General features: G+C 39.3%; 1 protein-coding gene across 1 annotated transcript in view; it reads left to right on the top strand.

The window, feature by feature from the left end:
• Positions 1-9,913, top strand: part of idh2 (isocitrate dehydrogenase (NADP(+)) 2) — a 28,353-nt gene extending 18,440 nt beyond the window's left edge. The window contains exons 4-11 of the mRNA XM_043677578.2: positions 1,425-1,585; positions 3,164-3,307; positions 4,723-4,859; positions 5,213-5,364; positions 6,054-6,166; positions 7,576-7,673; positions 8,144-8,236; positions 9,726-9,913. Coding sequence (XP_043533513.1) covers positions 1,425-1,585; positions 3,164-3,307; positions 4,723-4,859; positions 5,213-5,364; positions 6,054-6,166; positions 7,576-7,673; positions 8,144-8,236; positions 9,726-9,813 — 986 coding nt within the window. The 3' untranslated portion in view covers positions 9,814-9,913. The remainder of the gene's footprint in view (positions 1-1,424; positions 1,586-3,163; positions 3,308-4,722; positions 4,860-5,212; positions 5,365-6,053; positions 6,167-7,575; positions 7,674-8,143; positions 8,237-9,725) is intronic.
• Positions 9,914-16,834: the final 6,921 nt, after the last annotated feature.

Genomic DNA, 16,834 nt, shown 5'->3' with positions numbered 1-16,834 from the left:
CGGAGCACCTATGTTCTGTATCCGACTTGTAGGGCTGGGTCAAGAGCATGGTCGTCTTCTGTCGGTAATCCCTAACCTGGAAATATTGGAAAAGGTCCCTATTAGGGATTCCGTATTTCTGACCTAATTGGCTAAAAGGCATTATGACCTCTCCCTCATATATCTCACAGACAGGGGATTCCCTTCTTCTGTCATGCTGTAAAGCTGGCATCCATTGACCCTAGTCTAAATCCTGGGACTCCCACTGAGGCAAAGTTTTAAGCCCACCTTGCCTGGGGTATGGCACGGAGCCCAACACAGCAGACTGTTAAGACTGCAGCCATCTTGAATCTCTCACAGTGAACTTGTCTAAGCATCTACCGTTGTTCATGAAATGTCTTTGCTGCTAATCTCCTTTCCCTGACCACTCCGGCCAAATAAACTTTCATTCCTATTAATTAACAATATTTAAGCTCAGCCCAGTTATTTCCAACTCCAGTTTCCACTCTCACTGGATGCTAAATTCTATTGTGTTATGGTCATTGTTCCCTAGGGTCTTTTACTCTGACCACTTTTATTAAACCTACCTCATTACATGCTCTTTGATTCCTGTTCTAAGGCAATGTCCTGAATACGTTTTGAATTATTCCTTGTGGCTTGCCAATCTACGCATCTTTAAAACTTTAGTGATTAAAGCAGTGCCTTTTTTTTTTTTTTACAGATCCTCATTAACTCATGATGTTATCTTCTGTCCTGTGAAACAGCTTCTGATAGAAGTAAACAACAAGACCCCTATCTGTGTCTTCCCCTTGTCCCTTAGTATCGCCCATATGAATTCTCTGTCGTCTGATCCAAGATCACTTACTATCTTTATTCCATCTCATGCCAACACAATTTCTTCCTTTCCTAATCAAAGTCACAAATCTCCTGGATGTTCAGCTCCCAAGTTTGATCTGTTTGTAAGCACATCTGTTATGGCTATAAAATTGCACTGGTTTGTCATTTAATTCACTTATTCTGAATTTAGGTGCATTTAAGTCCCTGCACTGGCTCCGCTGAGAAGAGCAAGGGAAGCAAATGCATCGGGCCACCACGTACAAGTTCCCCTCAAAGACCACCCATCCTGACTTGGAACTACTGTATTGATCATTCAACACTGGGTCAAAATGCTGGAGTCTTTCTTTACAGCACTATCTGTAGTTTAGGAAAGTAGCATTACCATCTTTGCCAGGGCAATTAAAGATGAACAATAAACACTGGCCTTTCGAACGTTACATGAACAAAAACCTGGATGATTTTAACTTTTTTAAATTTAGTCTGCTTCATACTCCCAAGTTTGACATCATTGTATGGTTTTGCTAAGTTTAAAATGTTATTGTAAATGGATTGCAACTCTTTCAGTATTTCCTGTTTTGTAAAACTTATTGAAAATCTGGCTTTCGCAGAATTTAAACTGAAGAAAATGTGGAAGAGTCCGAATGGTACAATCAGAAACATTTTGGGTGGTACTGTCTTCCGTGAGCCTATTATCTGCAACAACATCCCTCGACTTGTTCCTGGTTGGTCTAAACCCATCACCATTGGCAGACATGCACATGGTGACCAGGTGTGTTATCTTTATTTCTTGGTTAAGAATTAGGTTTAGTTAGGGTACACTTTTAAATGCTGTTCAAGGAGGGTTTGTGCTGCAGTGGTGGTATTCCTAACTCTTATACGATTTGAATCCAGAGCTGTCTATCTTTGAGACATCAACATGTCCAAACAGGTTGGTTTTTATTTAAGTATGTTTTGAGCCCATTCGTGTAAATGAGACTAATTTATTGATAACTATTCAGTTTTTATGGGGCAGGATTTGATTGCAAGTGCCCTATTTCATGATACTGAGAACTGATACTGGGGGTGAGTCACCCTTTCACAGGAAAAGCTGCTTATGCTCTTTCCCTATTGACGTGCTTGCTTTACCTGATGCATTAAAATGAAATGCTCTCCATTGTTTATCAGTTATTATTTTAGTGGCCAGAGTGCAAAAGCTTTTGTGAATTCTGAGCTTGTTTGCTGTCAAATGACAGGTTAATCATCTCTTCGTGGTCAATACCTACATTTTGTAGTTTTCACTCATTTTGAGGGGATTTGGTGGGTTTCTTGAAGGGAACAGATGTATCAACGCTACCTCAATTGTCGAGTAATGAAGAGAATGAACAAGTGATACTAGCCCCAAAAACATCCATAAACCGTATAGAGGTCGATGCTGCAATAAGTTAGAATTCACATGAAGCGGCTGGGTTTTGCCAAGGACCATTCATGGCTTGATACTCTTGGCAGTCAGAGTTCATTGAATGCTACCTACCCGAAGTAGTAATCATTTAGTGCTGCTACCAGTGGATATTGGTAGTGTGATCATTCATCGTGGCTGATTATACCTGCCTGATGTTTAAAAGGGTGTGATATGCCAAGAAATGTTGTTTCTAACAGATAGCAACATAAATGCAGCATTTTAACCTGACTTCCCTGGGTGTATGGCATTTTGACTGTATCCATAGAGTAGTGCATGGTACCTTTCCAAATTCAAATGGCTTCATTAGAACAGTGAGGAAGCCATTCTGTAACCACTGACTTAAAGACTGAGCTAATACAGAATGCTGCCTTAGTATTAGTAGAATTAGTCAAACTTTTTCGGAAGAAAGAAATTAATTGTGATCCATGAAATAATCAAATCTTGTGATTTATGAAGTGTTTATCTGTTTCCCCTGCAGCTCAAAGGGAGTGGGAAACTGCTTTATCTAAGTGATGACGGGAGTGTAGGCTAAAATGTGCGTGTTTCGTTTAATCTAATCTGCTTTGATTACACCAGTTTATCAATACCTCTTTGACCACTTGAGATTTTCCATTTTGATAATGTAGCATGGCTATCCTTGCCTTTTTAATGTATGTTTGCACTTGTAAATATTATGTCTTTGAAATGAGAAATTACTGTGCTCTATTATTAATATTTGGGCTTGGTATCTTAAGGTGTTACTCCTTTTTAATATAGTCCCTCTGAATGTATTTCTTGAGTATTCTCTGCTTCCCATCTGAGCAGAGGGAAACATTCCATTAATGTTGAGGTGTTACTGCCACCTTCAGTTACACTATTCAAGAATGTGTACTCCTGTAACTACCATTACCTTTATTTTTCTTCTTATAGTATAAAGCTACAGATTTTGTGGTGGACAAGCCTGGTCAATTCAAGTTGGTCTTCACTCCAAAGGATGCCAGTGCTGCCAAAGAGTGGGAGGTGTATAACTTTCCTGGAGGTGGTGTTGGAATGGGCATGTACAACACTGATGAGGTAAGTGATTCCTGTGTATAGTTACAATTATTGGAAGTTCTTTTGTTTTTTTCACTCACTTTGGAGTAAGGGTGGGAGTTTCCACCTTTTTGCTTTTTAATTGCTGTGTCCCTCAGTAGATGGGGCCATTGCCTTTTCCTAAAACCCCCAATTCTCAAATTTGCTGTTCTTTGATATTGTGCACCTCTTAATATCATGAAAGTTTGGCTTTCAAGTGAATATGTCTTTTGCTCTTGTTGGAACAGTTTTATACACTTTACAGACTTTCCACATTTGATCTTTTTAAGAGCCCATACCAATGTAATTGGCTTTGTTTAATGTTTATGGTCGCAGATATACGTTTTTGGAGTTGTGATTTTTATATACTGTATGAAACATAAAGGGATTTTATGTCATCTACCTGTTATCTGGCCTGGTTTGTAAGTTGCTCACCCTTGAAGACTATAGTAACAGCATTTAATTCTCAGTATCCTGGGAAGGGGTCAAGAAGATTGGGGTTATAAGTGATTTAAATTTTAAATTGTCTATCTTTTGAGCATTGATGCCTAATAGCCGGTCACAAATTTCTTCCTGGTTAGAAGTCCCATGTGATTCATTAAGTGACTTTTAAAATATCAGTCCCCCAAACATGTTCACTCAAGTGTGATATATCTGGAGACCAAAGGCATCTATGGTTTGTCAAGTGGGAAAGTAGATGGGAGCTTATCTTGAGATTAAGAAACAAAGTTTGATTGAAACCAGGCTAGATAATTTACCGTATTGTGCTAGACCAGGAATGTCTAGGAAAGGCTTTACTGAAAAAGCTCAGAATTCTGTTATCGGGCTGGGAAAATGAATTAGGTCCTCTTACCAAGAATCCCTTAAAACATTGAATCACAAAAGGGAGAATGGATAGTTTTTGTAAAATAGTGTGATTTGTAGGCAACATTTTTTTAATTGCATAGTGTTTAGTTAATGGTGCCGTAGCCTCTTTTGTTACAGTAAAGCTTAAAGTAGAATCTTGCTGTTATCCTTTTACCAATAACAAAATTTGAATGATTTTAGTTATTGGGGTCAACAAGATTCTTATGGCCCCTAATTTTGAATCTCCCACAGATGGAACATCTCTGCACCTGATGTTGAATGACTTGAAATTGTGTAGTTGGAAATTTTTGATCAGTGCCTCATTGAAGGAAGGTATTAAAGGAACACCAAATTTCTGCATGAAAGTTTGTAGAGCCTTATCTGAGTGAAGATGAGAAATTTCTGGGTGAGTCTGCAAGTTTAGCAGCTGTGAACTGGAAACAGTATAGAGGCAGACAATCTCTCTCCACCAGCTGTGCCCTAACAAAGGGTGGGTAATGACCTTAAATGTGATTCCAAATTGAGTGGCTCTGAAATGTTTCAACTAAACATTTCTCTGGCTGTTTTTTCAGTCCATCAATGGTTTTGCACACAGCTGCTTTCAGTATGCCTTGCAGAAGAAGTGGCCACTCTATATGAGCACCAAGAATACTATTCTAAAGGCCTATGATGGACGCTTCAAAGACATTTTTGAGGAGGTTTTTCAGCAGTAAGTAATTGCCTGTTTTTTTTTTCTTTTATCAGTCAAGAATTTAAGACACCGAATCAGAATTTTAATTTAATTTTTGCATGTGTTGGAGGTGTAGCATTGGGTACTTTTTTGAAGGTTTTAACTGTAATCTTGACTGTTCTAGTGCCATTCTCTCTAAAGGCAGCCAATGCGAAATAGTGGAAGCATCTCCATGTTTAAATAGGTAACGTTGTCACTAATTCCACAGAGGTGGATGACATATGGATTGTGTGGTCTGTAGGAAAAATGGAAGCAAAGAACCAATTGTTATCACCTGCAATTATTACCACAGTACTGGTTACACTGATCTACCATTTATACCCTCTTTGCAGGAAGTACAAAGGAGACTTTGAGAAGGCTGGTATATGGTATGAGCATCGTCTTATTGATGACATGGTTGCTCAAGTGCTGAAGTCCTCTGGTGGTTTTGTTTGGGCCTGCAAGAACTATGATGGTGATGTACAGTCTGATATTCTGGCTCAAGGTGATTGTTTTTTGTCTTCCATTTAAGAGAAAGCTATCTGCAGACATTAATAAAAATTAATAGATATCTTATTTAGGCCCTTGTTACTGGAGTCCCCTCAGCCCTGACCATACTAGCTGGACTATACCACCTTACTTCAGTTGAAGTAAGATAGCATTTGGGAATTTTTTGGCAAGGTTTTCTAACATCTGCTATTGCCAAATGAGAAAACAGTGTTGACTCATCAGATTGTATTATCTACCCCAAATTTAACCAATAGCTATGTTCAAGGTTAACAAGTTTTTGGCCACTCAGAATTGGAGGATGTGGGCTTAAAAAAAGCACAACCGGATGCTGAAGATCTGAAATAAAAAGGTTGTTGGAGAAACTCAGCCGGTCTGGCAGTATCCCTAGAGAGAAAGCAGAGTCAGCGTTCATCTTCGCTCTTCGGAAGCCTTTTGAAGAGTCATCTTCACTGGACTCAATATTGACTTTGCTTTCTCTCCATTGATACTGCCAGACTTGCTGAGTTTTTCCAATTATTTGTTTTCTGGGATATGGGCAAGAAAATGAGACAGAAGATCCTCCGTGATAATATTGAATGATGAAGCAGGCCTTGATCATATCTTGAAGCATTCAGATGGGAATCTTCAAACTGAATTCTGAACACTGTATGCCCATCCCTTCATATACGTTTCCTTTTCCTTTAGGATTTGGCTCTCTTGGCTTAATGACCTCTGTTTTGGTTTGCCCTGATGGAAAGACGATTGAAGCAGAGGCAGCTCATGGCACAGTCACACGCCACTACAGAGAACACCAGAAGGCAAGATTGAGACTCATAACAAAGTTATGCTGGATTTAGTCTTTTGACTATTGCAGACAGTGTTTCAGGTGGCACCAAATCTCAATGCTTACAAGAGAAATTATGGATTAATCCCAATTTTGTAATTGGGAGCCTGCTATCCCAAGTATTAGCAATTGTTTATAGGAGATGGGCAGCAAGATGCTTTCATTTTCCTCCCACTTTGTCTGCAATAGTCTGTTTATTTAGTCTTGAAACATTTCCTCCCCAGAATTCCTCTCAGTCATGAATGATTCAGAGTTGATACTTCATCACACTGCGACTGTGAGGTGGAGAGATCTGACTCTAGTCAGTGTTCATTCTTAGTTACCCTTTGAGAGCTAAAGTAAACACTTCTCTGAAACCACCTATTAAGGCTCTCCACAATAGAATTCATTTTCATTTAAAATTTATCCCAAAAAATTAAAGAAATGAACAATAAAGATCTGAGTTGAATCCTTCTCATTAGAGGAAGTATTAATATAGACTTTGGCTTTTAGTGGCCTGTTTTGGTGCTGTAATTAATTAATACAGCAGCAAATTTCATTTTCCAGCCTTTTGCAATGCTCTGCTCACCTGGTGAGTGTGCAACTCTATTGGGCCACCACAGAATCAAGGTCTTGAAGGAGCAAAATACATTCTAACTAGTTCTGCACAATCCTTCTGTTGTCATGGCTATTCTCTGCTACTTGTGAATAGATTATACAGATTTAAAAGTACTTTCTCTGAATCACTTAGGTCAATTTGTTTTGAGTTCATCTCAACTTTTGGAACAATATAACTGTGCTTATAGATTTTGCTTAATTTTAATTGTAGAATGGATTAATTAGTTTTGTTCAATTAAATATACTACCTTCAGACTAATTGGATCCAATTTAAAATGGGCTTTATATCCGGAATCCTTCATCTCGACTTAATATATTCCTTTAATAAAATTGTTAATGTGGATATTTTTAACAGATCTTCACAGCACATTAGACGGTTTGAGCCTGTGCTGGTTCTGGAACTATCTGGGTTAGACTTCTATTTTTTTCCTACTGATTTTCCCCAGCACACACCTATTTATATCCAATTCCCTTTTTGAAAGTTGACTATTGAACCTATTTTGTCATAATGTCCTAGACCTTAATTCAAGGCCTTCTAGTTCTTTTGTCATTGACCACAAATCCTTCTGGTTACTGAAACACTAACCATTTTGCTCATTTCCCATTTCCAAATGTTCTGTAGTTGTATTTAGATGGTAAACTGTCCTGCAAGATCTTAGTGGTTAGTTGTATCTGATTTCATCTCTCCTGAAATTGTGAAGTCTTAAACTCTGCCGCTTCAGTGAAGGGGTGCTGTACTAATCACTTGGTAGGAGTTGGCTAGTCTTACCATTTCCAATGTTGCAGGGCAATCCTACCAGTACAAACCCCATTGCGAGCATTTTTGCTTGGACTCGAGGCCTCGAACACCGTGGAAAGCTGGATGGCAATCAAGAACTCATCAGGTAAGGCAGGGTCATGGGTTGGTATTTCATGATGCAGACCAAGGGCATTCTCTTCAATGTTAGCTCATAAATTTACATATTACGTGCAGTTCTGATTAGTTGAAAAACTTGAGCCACACTGACAGGCTTATCCTGCACCTCTCCTGGTTACATTTGTGCTGGACTTTGATGAATCAGTTTAATTTCTGTTTCCAAGGCTTTGTATAAAAGTATTGACTTAACGCTTGTTCTCTTTTTGGTGTTGTCTCATTACTGAACAGAGGAGATCAAGCTCACTGTATAATGATTTGAGGTTGTGAATATTGTAATCATTAACAGTTAGCCAGGAGGAATACTGAACCTAAGATGGTTAACTTTGAGTATAGACTACTGAGGATATTAATACTGTGATTCATCTTTTTTGTGTCCCGGCACGGTAATTTTGTTTAATATTAATTCAAATGTACTATAACCTTGATTTTATTTTCAAGGTTTTCCCAGACATTGGAACAGGTGTGTGTTGAAACGGTTGAGAGTGGCATCATGACTAAAGATCTGGCTGGTTGTATCCATGGTCTCAGTCAGTAAGTTGTACTTTGTTTAAAATTGACATATTCTTCATGTGCTGAACTTAAAAGAAATCTAATGCCTAGTTTAGTGATCCAGAGTTATAGTTTAGAATGAATTCATCTGCACTGGTCACAAGCCAAAAAGAGCTGTCTACCCATCTCCACCTCCTAACAATGCCTCAAATCAGTCAGTTCCTGTTGGCAGTTCAGCATTTCTGGGTACAAATCCCTATTATAAAAAAGACAAGGAGCTAGGTTAGAATAATTCTTAATCAACCTGTTTGGACATGCTATTCACCCTGTCTATACCTCATGATTTTGTAGGCATCAATCAGGTCCCCCCTCAACCACCACCTTTCTAATGAAAATAATCCTAATCTACTTAACCTCTCTTCATATCTAGTGCCTTCCATACCAGGCAACATCCTGGTGAACCTCCTCTGCACCCCCTCCAAAGCATCCACATCCTTTTGGTAATGTGGTGACCAGAACTGTATGTAGTATTCCAAATGTGGCTGATCAGAAGTCTCATACATCTGTACCATGGTCTGCCAACTCTTGTAAACAGTACCCTGTCTGATGAAGGAAAGCATGCAGTATGCCTCCTTGACCACTTGTGTTCAGATTTAGTGGTGCTGGAAAAGCACAGTAGGTCAGGCAGCATTTGAGGAGCAGGAAATTGACGTTTCAGGCAAAGGCCCTTCTTGCCACCTTCAAGAAACAATAGACCTGAACACCCAGATCTCTGTACATCAATATTCCCAGAACTTTTCATTTACTGTATAGTTTACTTTTGAATTAGATCTTCCAAAATGCATCACCTCTCATTTGCCTTAATTGAACTCAATCTGCCAAGTTTCTGCCCACCTCTGCAATCTATATCTATATTCTGCTGTATACTCTGACAATCCCCTTCACTATCTGCTACTCTACCAATTTTAGTGTCGTCTGTAAACTTGCTAATCAAACCACCTATACCTTGCCGCAAATCATTTATGTATAACGCAAACAACAGTGGTCCCAGCAGTAATCCCTGTGGAACACCACTGGTCACAGGTCTCCATTTTGAGAAACTCCCTTCCACTGCTACTGTTACCTATTGCCCAGCCAGTTCTGTATCCATCTCGTTAGTACACCCTGGACCCCATGCAACTTCACATTCTCCATCAGCCTGCCATGGGGAATCTTAAGGCAACTGGGCAAGAGCTGGTAACAAACATGCATTGAGGTTGGATTGAAAGTGGTTATGAGTTACGGGAGCTCCTTGTCTCTCTGATTTGGAAATACGTTTAAGATTACATGTGGAAGAGGGAGAGCCATGTAAGCAGGAGACCAGATAACTGATATTATCGATTTAAGCCTGCTTTTTGCATTGACTAAGTGGGATCACGTATCTGCTTTATACCAGTCCTATCTTTGTTTTTTTTTAAAACTTGTATGATGCAAAGTTTTGCTTCATTCCTGTCTCTCCCTAAGTTTAGATGTGTTCTGTTTTTCCCTTCAGTGTACGATTGAATGAGCATTATGTCAACACTACTGACTTCCTGGATGCCATAAAGAACAATTTGGATAAAGCTTTGGGCAAGAAATAGATGGTGTAAAAATTTATTTTACCTCATTTTTAACTTAAGACGAAGGTCACATCAGAAGAAGGAAGAAGCCAGTCAGTTTACTTATTTTTTTAAGTTTAAATTTATTAAGGCTAAGATTACCCAGCATGTACTGGGAGGACATTGTACAGAGAGTTTGGACTGATGTGGATTTTGTATTGTGAAACATTTCATTGAAATCTGTAATATATTTGTCACTAGGAATGAAGTTGGCATTAACAAGCAATAAAAAAAATCCTTCAATGTGTATTTTCCTGTGTACTACTTTCAATTCTCAGTAATCCCAAAATTAAAAAGCCCCAGGAATGGATTAATCTTTAAGGTAAACCAGCATTAACATTGAGCATTTGTAAGCTGGTTACATGTGCACCATTGCTGTCCATAAAGTGCCTGAAACCTTTCCAGTTCCAAAGCTAAACGTTAAAGTTTGTGTGGCTATATGTGTACTTAAGGGCAGTGACAAGTAATGTGGTCACCCTCTTCAAACCCGAATGAAAGCTGCCAGGAGGAGTGAACAGCTGGATTAATGAACAAATGGAATGGATAGGGATATAAAGAATCACAGTAAAGTACAGAAAATCATAATGAAGCATAAACAGATTGAATGACTTGTTCATATGCTGTGAACTCTCATCAAAACTAAAGACTTGTAAAACTAATCTCTGCTGCTATACCAAATTATAACTTTAGTTTTATATCATTGTGTACCTAATTGTTTTTCAATTAAGCTGCAGTGAATCAAAAGGCAGATACAAACAATAAGCATTTAAATTTGAAAAGAATATACATTTTCTTTCAGGTGGCTGACAACGATTTTAGAAATCCTACCTGAACTCTTGAGATGCTTGCATTGATTTTCACTATCCTGTTTTTGTTCCAGCTGTTGAATTGAGCACAGTCAAATAGTATGCTTGCCAAAATTTGAGTGGAAAAGGTTTTAAGATTGCAGGAGGAAAGTGAATTTTAAGAAAGCTAGAATGTGGAGAGAGAATTGAAAATCATTAAGAATGCAGACAGGGTGGTTTGAGACAAAAGACAAATTAAGTAGTGTTGGTGGGGGACAAGAACTTGAGGTGCAGACTCCAACTTGTCTCGTATCTTTAAATTCAGACTTTGAGCCATGCATATAACTCATTTTGGGCTGGACCAGTAGTGGAACATTGGTCAAAGCAGTTTAAGGAGCAAGAGGTTGATGTCCAGAATCTATATCCTTGTCAGAGCTAGAATATCTCTACAATCATCCACAATAGGCTGTAAATGTTAAATTGTGGGAGTATAGGTTAACTTGAAGAATCCAGTTGGGTTATCAAGAGTAGTGTAATTGTCATTGCAGTTTGGAGTTAACTTTTGCTTGCTGCAAAAATTCTTGAGAATGAGAGACACTAACTGGATTATTTGTCAACAATCTGTTGCTAGTTGAACTCTGGCCTCTGTGCTGTGCTGGTGTGAATGATACAATAGAAATGAAACAACACTTACCATTACCCTCCAAGTCAAATTCACATGTTTAAGTTTAAACTTAAGTGAAATGCAAGCACACCTGGCTCTTTCTCCTGCCCTCTTACACAGCCATTTTTTTTTTTAAGGAAGAGCTGCCAATTTGACCATGTCCTCTATATTTAATTCCAGATCATTAAATGCATCACAAACAGCCAGTGCTGCAATAGTCAGCCCTGCAAGACCAAACAGGAAAGACATATAAATAACAAACACCCTTCTGGATCCATAACTGACCAAAATGCTGGACACAGTGCCACTTTGCCTTTGATCCCATGGGTTAATTCTTCTTTGACCAGATTGCTATGATGGATCTTATCAAAGCTAATTATAATCAAATGCATTACCCTCAACACTCCTGGTTACCTCTGAGTATTCACCCAAGTTTGTCAAACCCTTAAATCCACACTAAACAATGCCTTTTTCCCAGTGCAGATGCTATCCTTTGGCCTTTTTCTGTCTAATAGCCTACCTACTAGACTGGGTTGGAATTTCCTCGTCTATCCTATTACTTAAAAATAGAAGAGAATGTTGGTAGTCCTGTGGCCAGAGAGTTTGAAAATCTATTGCCAGAGCCTTTTTTTTCCTCTCAACAGTCTGGGATACATCTCATTCTGCTCTGCAGATTTGTCACTCTGCTGTTAAAACTAATTCTACCATCTCAACAGTTCTCAGCATGATATCCATGTATGACATCCTTCTCCATGAAGATCAACATGCAATAGCCATTGAGAACAGTGCTCTTCCAATATCTTAGCTAGCTTCCTGAAGTCAGCTTGCAGGATGTTATTGTTCGTTCGTTCGTTGTCATTAGTTCCAACATGAACCACCATCTCTGCAGCTGTCCCAAAACATCCTTGCCTCTGGCACTGAGGCAAAATGCCATCCTGGAATCATGTCTACAGTTGTAAAAGTACCTGTCTACTCCCCTCAGTACCAGTTTTTCCTATCACTATTGCCCTTACATTCTACCTTCTCTTCCTCATACAGCTGGACTACCCACCTGTGCACATGCTTTGGCTGGCCTTCACAGAAGAACTGTCATCTGTTTTCCCAAGGCCAAAAAATGATTAAAATGCAGCCAGGTTCCCTTACTGCCTATCTGGTTCCTCTCCTTTAATCTTCTCAGCCCTAAGCCTAGTGTCTGCTTTGTCAAGGTGACCACATGCTATCCAGAACCCCCTCAGCCTCATGGATACTATAGGGTCCCCACTTGCTGCAGAGCCCAATGCTCCAGCCAGAATGAACTCCACTTGGAGCATCTAGAGTTACACAGATAGTAAAGGATGTGCAAATCAGGCCTGAGCTCTTCAACCAAAGCTTAACTAAATAGAGAATGGACTCTTACTTTTATTTTGCCTGTAGTCCTATTTTAGTATAGACTTTAGATGTAAATTCTGTATTAGAGTGCTACTCAGGTCTGCCACATTTGCCTGTTGCTGTGCAAGAGTCCTCATCTTTCCCAGTCATTCCTCTTATAAGAGCTGTTGTATGCATTTTCCAGTGACTGAAAGTTGAGGCGTGTAGGTTGTTCTGCTCTTCTTCCCCGCCCCACCTTGTCCTTTACTGTTTGGGGTGGCATGTTGGCTTAGTGGTTAGCACTGTCGCCTCACAGCACCAGAATCCCAGGTTTGATTCTGGCCAGTGGTGACTGTGGAGTTTGCACATACCGACCCACCCCCCACCAAGTGTGCGTGCGTTTTCCTCCGGGTGCTCCAGTTTCCTCCCACAATCCAAAGATGTGCAGGTCAGGTGAATTGGCCATGCTAAATTGCTCATAGTGTTAGGTGCATTAGTCAGAGGGAAATGGATCTGGGTGAGTTACCCTTCGGAGGGTTGGTGTGGACTGGTTGGGCCGAAAGGTTTGTGGAATGTAGGGAATCTAATCTAAAACCACAGACAATGGAGTGAGTACAGCTTGTTTTGTTAAGGCAACCTTGGAAGGGATGGGAGTCAAAAGTACTTCTCACATGTTCTTGCATTTAAAGTAGGGGCAGAAGAGATAAGGAAGGAGGGTTTAAAGAATTAGTCTGTCAAATTAATATCAACTTTAAATAAATAAAATGGTTGAGAAGTCCTTTTTCAGAGTTCTGTAATCTTAACTTGGCTGCTTTTTAGTGCTTCTCCACATTTTAATATCCTTTTGCAGCGAAGGTGAGCAAAGAAGGGAGCCACTCTTACATGTTACTTGACTGTAAATGTCAAATGGGAGGGGAACTGTCTATGTTGGTAGCAGATGTCTACACACTCATGACTTGAGTTTCTTTCATACGTGCAGGCAGACCTCTTATTTAATGAAGGATGTAGCTAAAATTAGACAGTTTAGTCTTTAGAGACCAGGTTCTGTGTTTATATTGAATTAAAATTACATCTGTTTATTTGAACAACTGTAATGGGCTAGATCTTACTCTGGTCCCATCACCCCTGTGGAATAAATCTAATTTTAATAGACCACTTAGAAAATATAAATTAAAAACAAAGTGCAGCACATCAAAGCAATTGTCTTGCCTGAACAGCTCAGCTTCAACATGGCGTAAATGAAAAGACTACAGTTTGGACATCATTTCAAACCAGCACCAACCTTTCTTCTGTACTGTGCTAATTAGGGTGCTTAGTACAGAACACTGTAAACCTCCCTAAGTTGATAAATATCCATCTAGACCCAACACTGACGTGAAAAATGACTAAGCTTTTATATTTTGTTCTGTTTTCAATTCTATAGAAATGGAATGGGCTATAACTGATCATGTTTGGGTTTCTGTTTTCTCCTCCGTTTGAAACACTAAACTTTTCAGAGAACTATTCACCAGAATCTTTACTTACCTATCAAATTAACTGATCTCACTTGGTAACACGAGGCTGACTAATTTACCTGGTGCTTCTGCAGTCCAGACAAGTTGCTCATGAGACATCAAAGCTGGAGTAACAAGCTTTTCAATTTTTGGGTTGAGGATATTTCATGTCACTGTTCCGAACGAGTCATTTCCTGTCCTTTTATTTCTTCCATGTTCCAACACGTCTTTAAAACATGCTCTTCTCCTTGAGTAAAAGGCACTGAAATTACTGAGTAGGTTTCTCTGCTTATCCTCACTCTTGGCTCCTCTTCCTGCCTGAATTTCCAATAAAAGACAGGATGTCCTTTAAAGGATTGAAACTCCACAGTTATACCATTTTTGGATTTGGGTGTGTTGTTGGTCTACGAGACACATTCAAACAATGGAATTGAAGGACCAAGAGTGAGCCAAGACTGGCAGGATGAGTTGGCTATCAGGATGATGATGAGGGCAACGTTGCCATTATAATACCAAAAATGTACAGTTTTGAAAATAAAATTGCAAACATCAACTAAAACCAACTCTCCAGATTAAGTGTAACAAGAGTAGTCCATTCAAAGAGATTATGGCTGCCTCCCACCTCCTGACTTGCCTTGAGTTCATGTCTTGATACTCTTGGTTAAAAACAAATCTGTCAATCTTTGGTCTATAAATTTCAACTGAGCTACAGCCACTGGGGAGACTTATATATATTTCTACCACCCTCTGTGTGAAATGATTCTTTATTTCACTCCCACAGCCTCATGACTTTGTTCCAAGAGATTGGCAGTAAATACTCCTCCAATATTGCAGCAGACGTCATTGGGACGTTGTTATCTGATTGAGGGAAGAAACTTGCAGACAGAAACTGTGCTGGCCTTTGGAAATCCTTATCATTATATCTCAGCATTTTCGAAGAGTTCCATTTAATTGGATTTTCCAAGGAAAATGCACTAAATTATATGTTGAATATTGTCAAGACAACCTAATAAAAACTAGACAAAAATCAAAAGATCTGTGGATGCTGGAAATCAAAACGGAAACAAAAACAAACCAAAGAAACTCAACAAGTCTGGCAGCATCCATTCCTTTGCCTGCTGTACTCTCTGTTCTCTGGGCTCCACCTTCACCTATGGTTTGCTCCACCACATTGTCCCCTCCACAGCATAAAGACTACTTTTTCCTAATGGCAATTACTTCTGAAGGAAGGATCACTGGATCGGAAACATTGTATTACTTTCTCCCCAGAGATACAGCCAGACCTGCCAAGTTTCTCCAGCAATTCCTGTTTGTGTATTACAAATTGAACTAGGCAGGACTCAGAAACCTCTGGTGCCAGAGATGCTTACAGCTAACATCACATAGTTTTTCTTCATGTTTCCATGATCCAATTAAGTGTTTAATTGTGCAGATTACAATGCAGCATAACAGTTTGAAATGATTTGAACAAAATATTCTACTTTTTTGAAAAAGTGCTGTTCAAGTGGTATAGCTACATTATTGTTGTTAATAATTCCTTTAGCTCATGAACCAGATGCATTGATCTAGATTTGCCGGGTGCAGATGTGGGAAACATGCTAACCATTTTAGGTGCAAGAATTTGGCACTCCAACATTGGTAATGCTATCAAAGTTAAATGTAGGCAGCAAGGCTCATCTTTGATTGCAAGATGCTCAGATCGTTTACAAGTGGGAAGCATCACTGCATTAGGAAAAACAACTAGACAACCCAAAATCACTGTGCAGAACACAAATTGGAGGTGCAGCAATGGGCTGGATGTCAGGGTTAGCTGTGAAGGATATTTAAATGGTTAGGGTATCTTAATGAGTGTAAACTGAGATTATAAATCATTCAAGTGATAGTCATCAGATGGAGCTCCTTGCATGGGTGGACTTCAACAAAGCTATAGGCAAATTTCTGGAGACCAATGTGCTAATCCACTGTAACATGCAAGTCTGAATTTAACATTTAAAGTCTTCAAAGTTTGTGTAAAAATTTGCAGCTCAGGAGCCAGTTACCGTACTTGTGGGTTGCCATATAAAATTGCTTTGCAGACGTTCCGTCCCCTGTCTTAGTGACATCTTCAGGGCTTTGGAGCCTCCTGTGAAGTGCTGCGGTACTGTGTCTTCTGGAATTTATTTGGTTCTGTTCCTGTTCAAAACCTACATTTATTTGGGGTAAGACATGGAAGACCAGCCAGGAAAGTATTACCCACTGTAAGTCTCAAAGAATGGTGGTTGTCTGCAGAGGAGTTGAAACAGGGTCAAATAGGTAATAAGATTGGAAATTATAAAAGCATTGTTGGCATGTCCAGAGGTCAGCTTGTCATCTTGGGATCAAATGAGACCCTAAGATGACAAGCTGACTGGCTTAGAAACTTAAATTTCCCTTCTCCTAGAGGCTTCCACTGGAAGAGAGTTTCTTTACTCTTTGAAATTCGTTAATCTTAAATACCTTAATTAGACTATCTCTTAATCAACTACAATCATGGGATTGCAACTCCAGTACACAAAATCTGTTTCATTCATGTTCCAGTGAACCGTGATCAAGGGCACTGCATCCTCTGAAGTGAGGCCTCCTGTGGACCTCAAGTCTAATCTGAACAAGTTCATTAAAAATATCTATCCTCTGAAATGTGGATCCCAGACCTGAATGCAAAATAGCATCTGCTTAAGGCTTTGTCTAGCTAACTT

The sequence above is a fragment of the Chiloscyllium plagiosum genome, unplaced genomic scaffold (genome assembly GCF_037043375.1).
Source record: "Chiloscyllium plagiosum isolate Xiang-an unplaced genomic scaffold, Cpla_swu_hap1 HiC_scaffold_39, whole genome shotgun sequence".
Taxonomy (NCBI): domain Eukaryota; kingdom Metazoa; phylum Chordata; class Chondrichthyes; order Orectolobiformes; family Hemiscylliidae; genus Chiloscyllium; species Chiloscyllium plagiosum.
The sequence above is the reverse complement of the archived record's forward strand: the minus strand, read 5'-3'. Positions and strand labels throughout refer to the sequence as shown.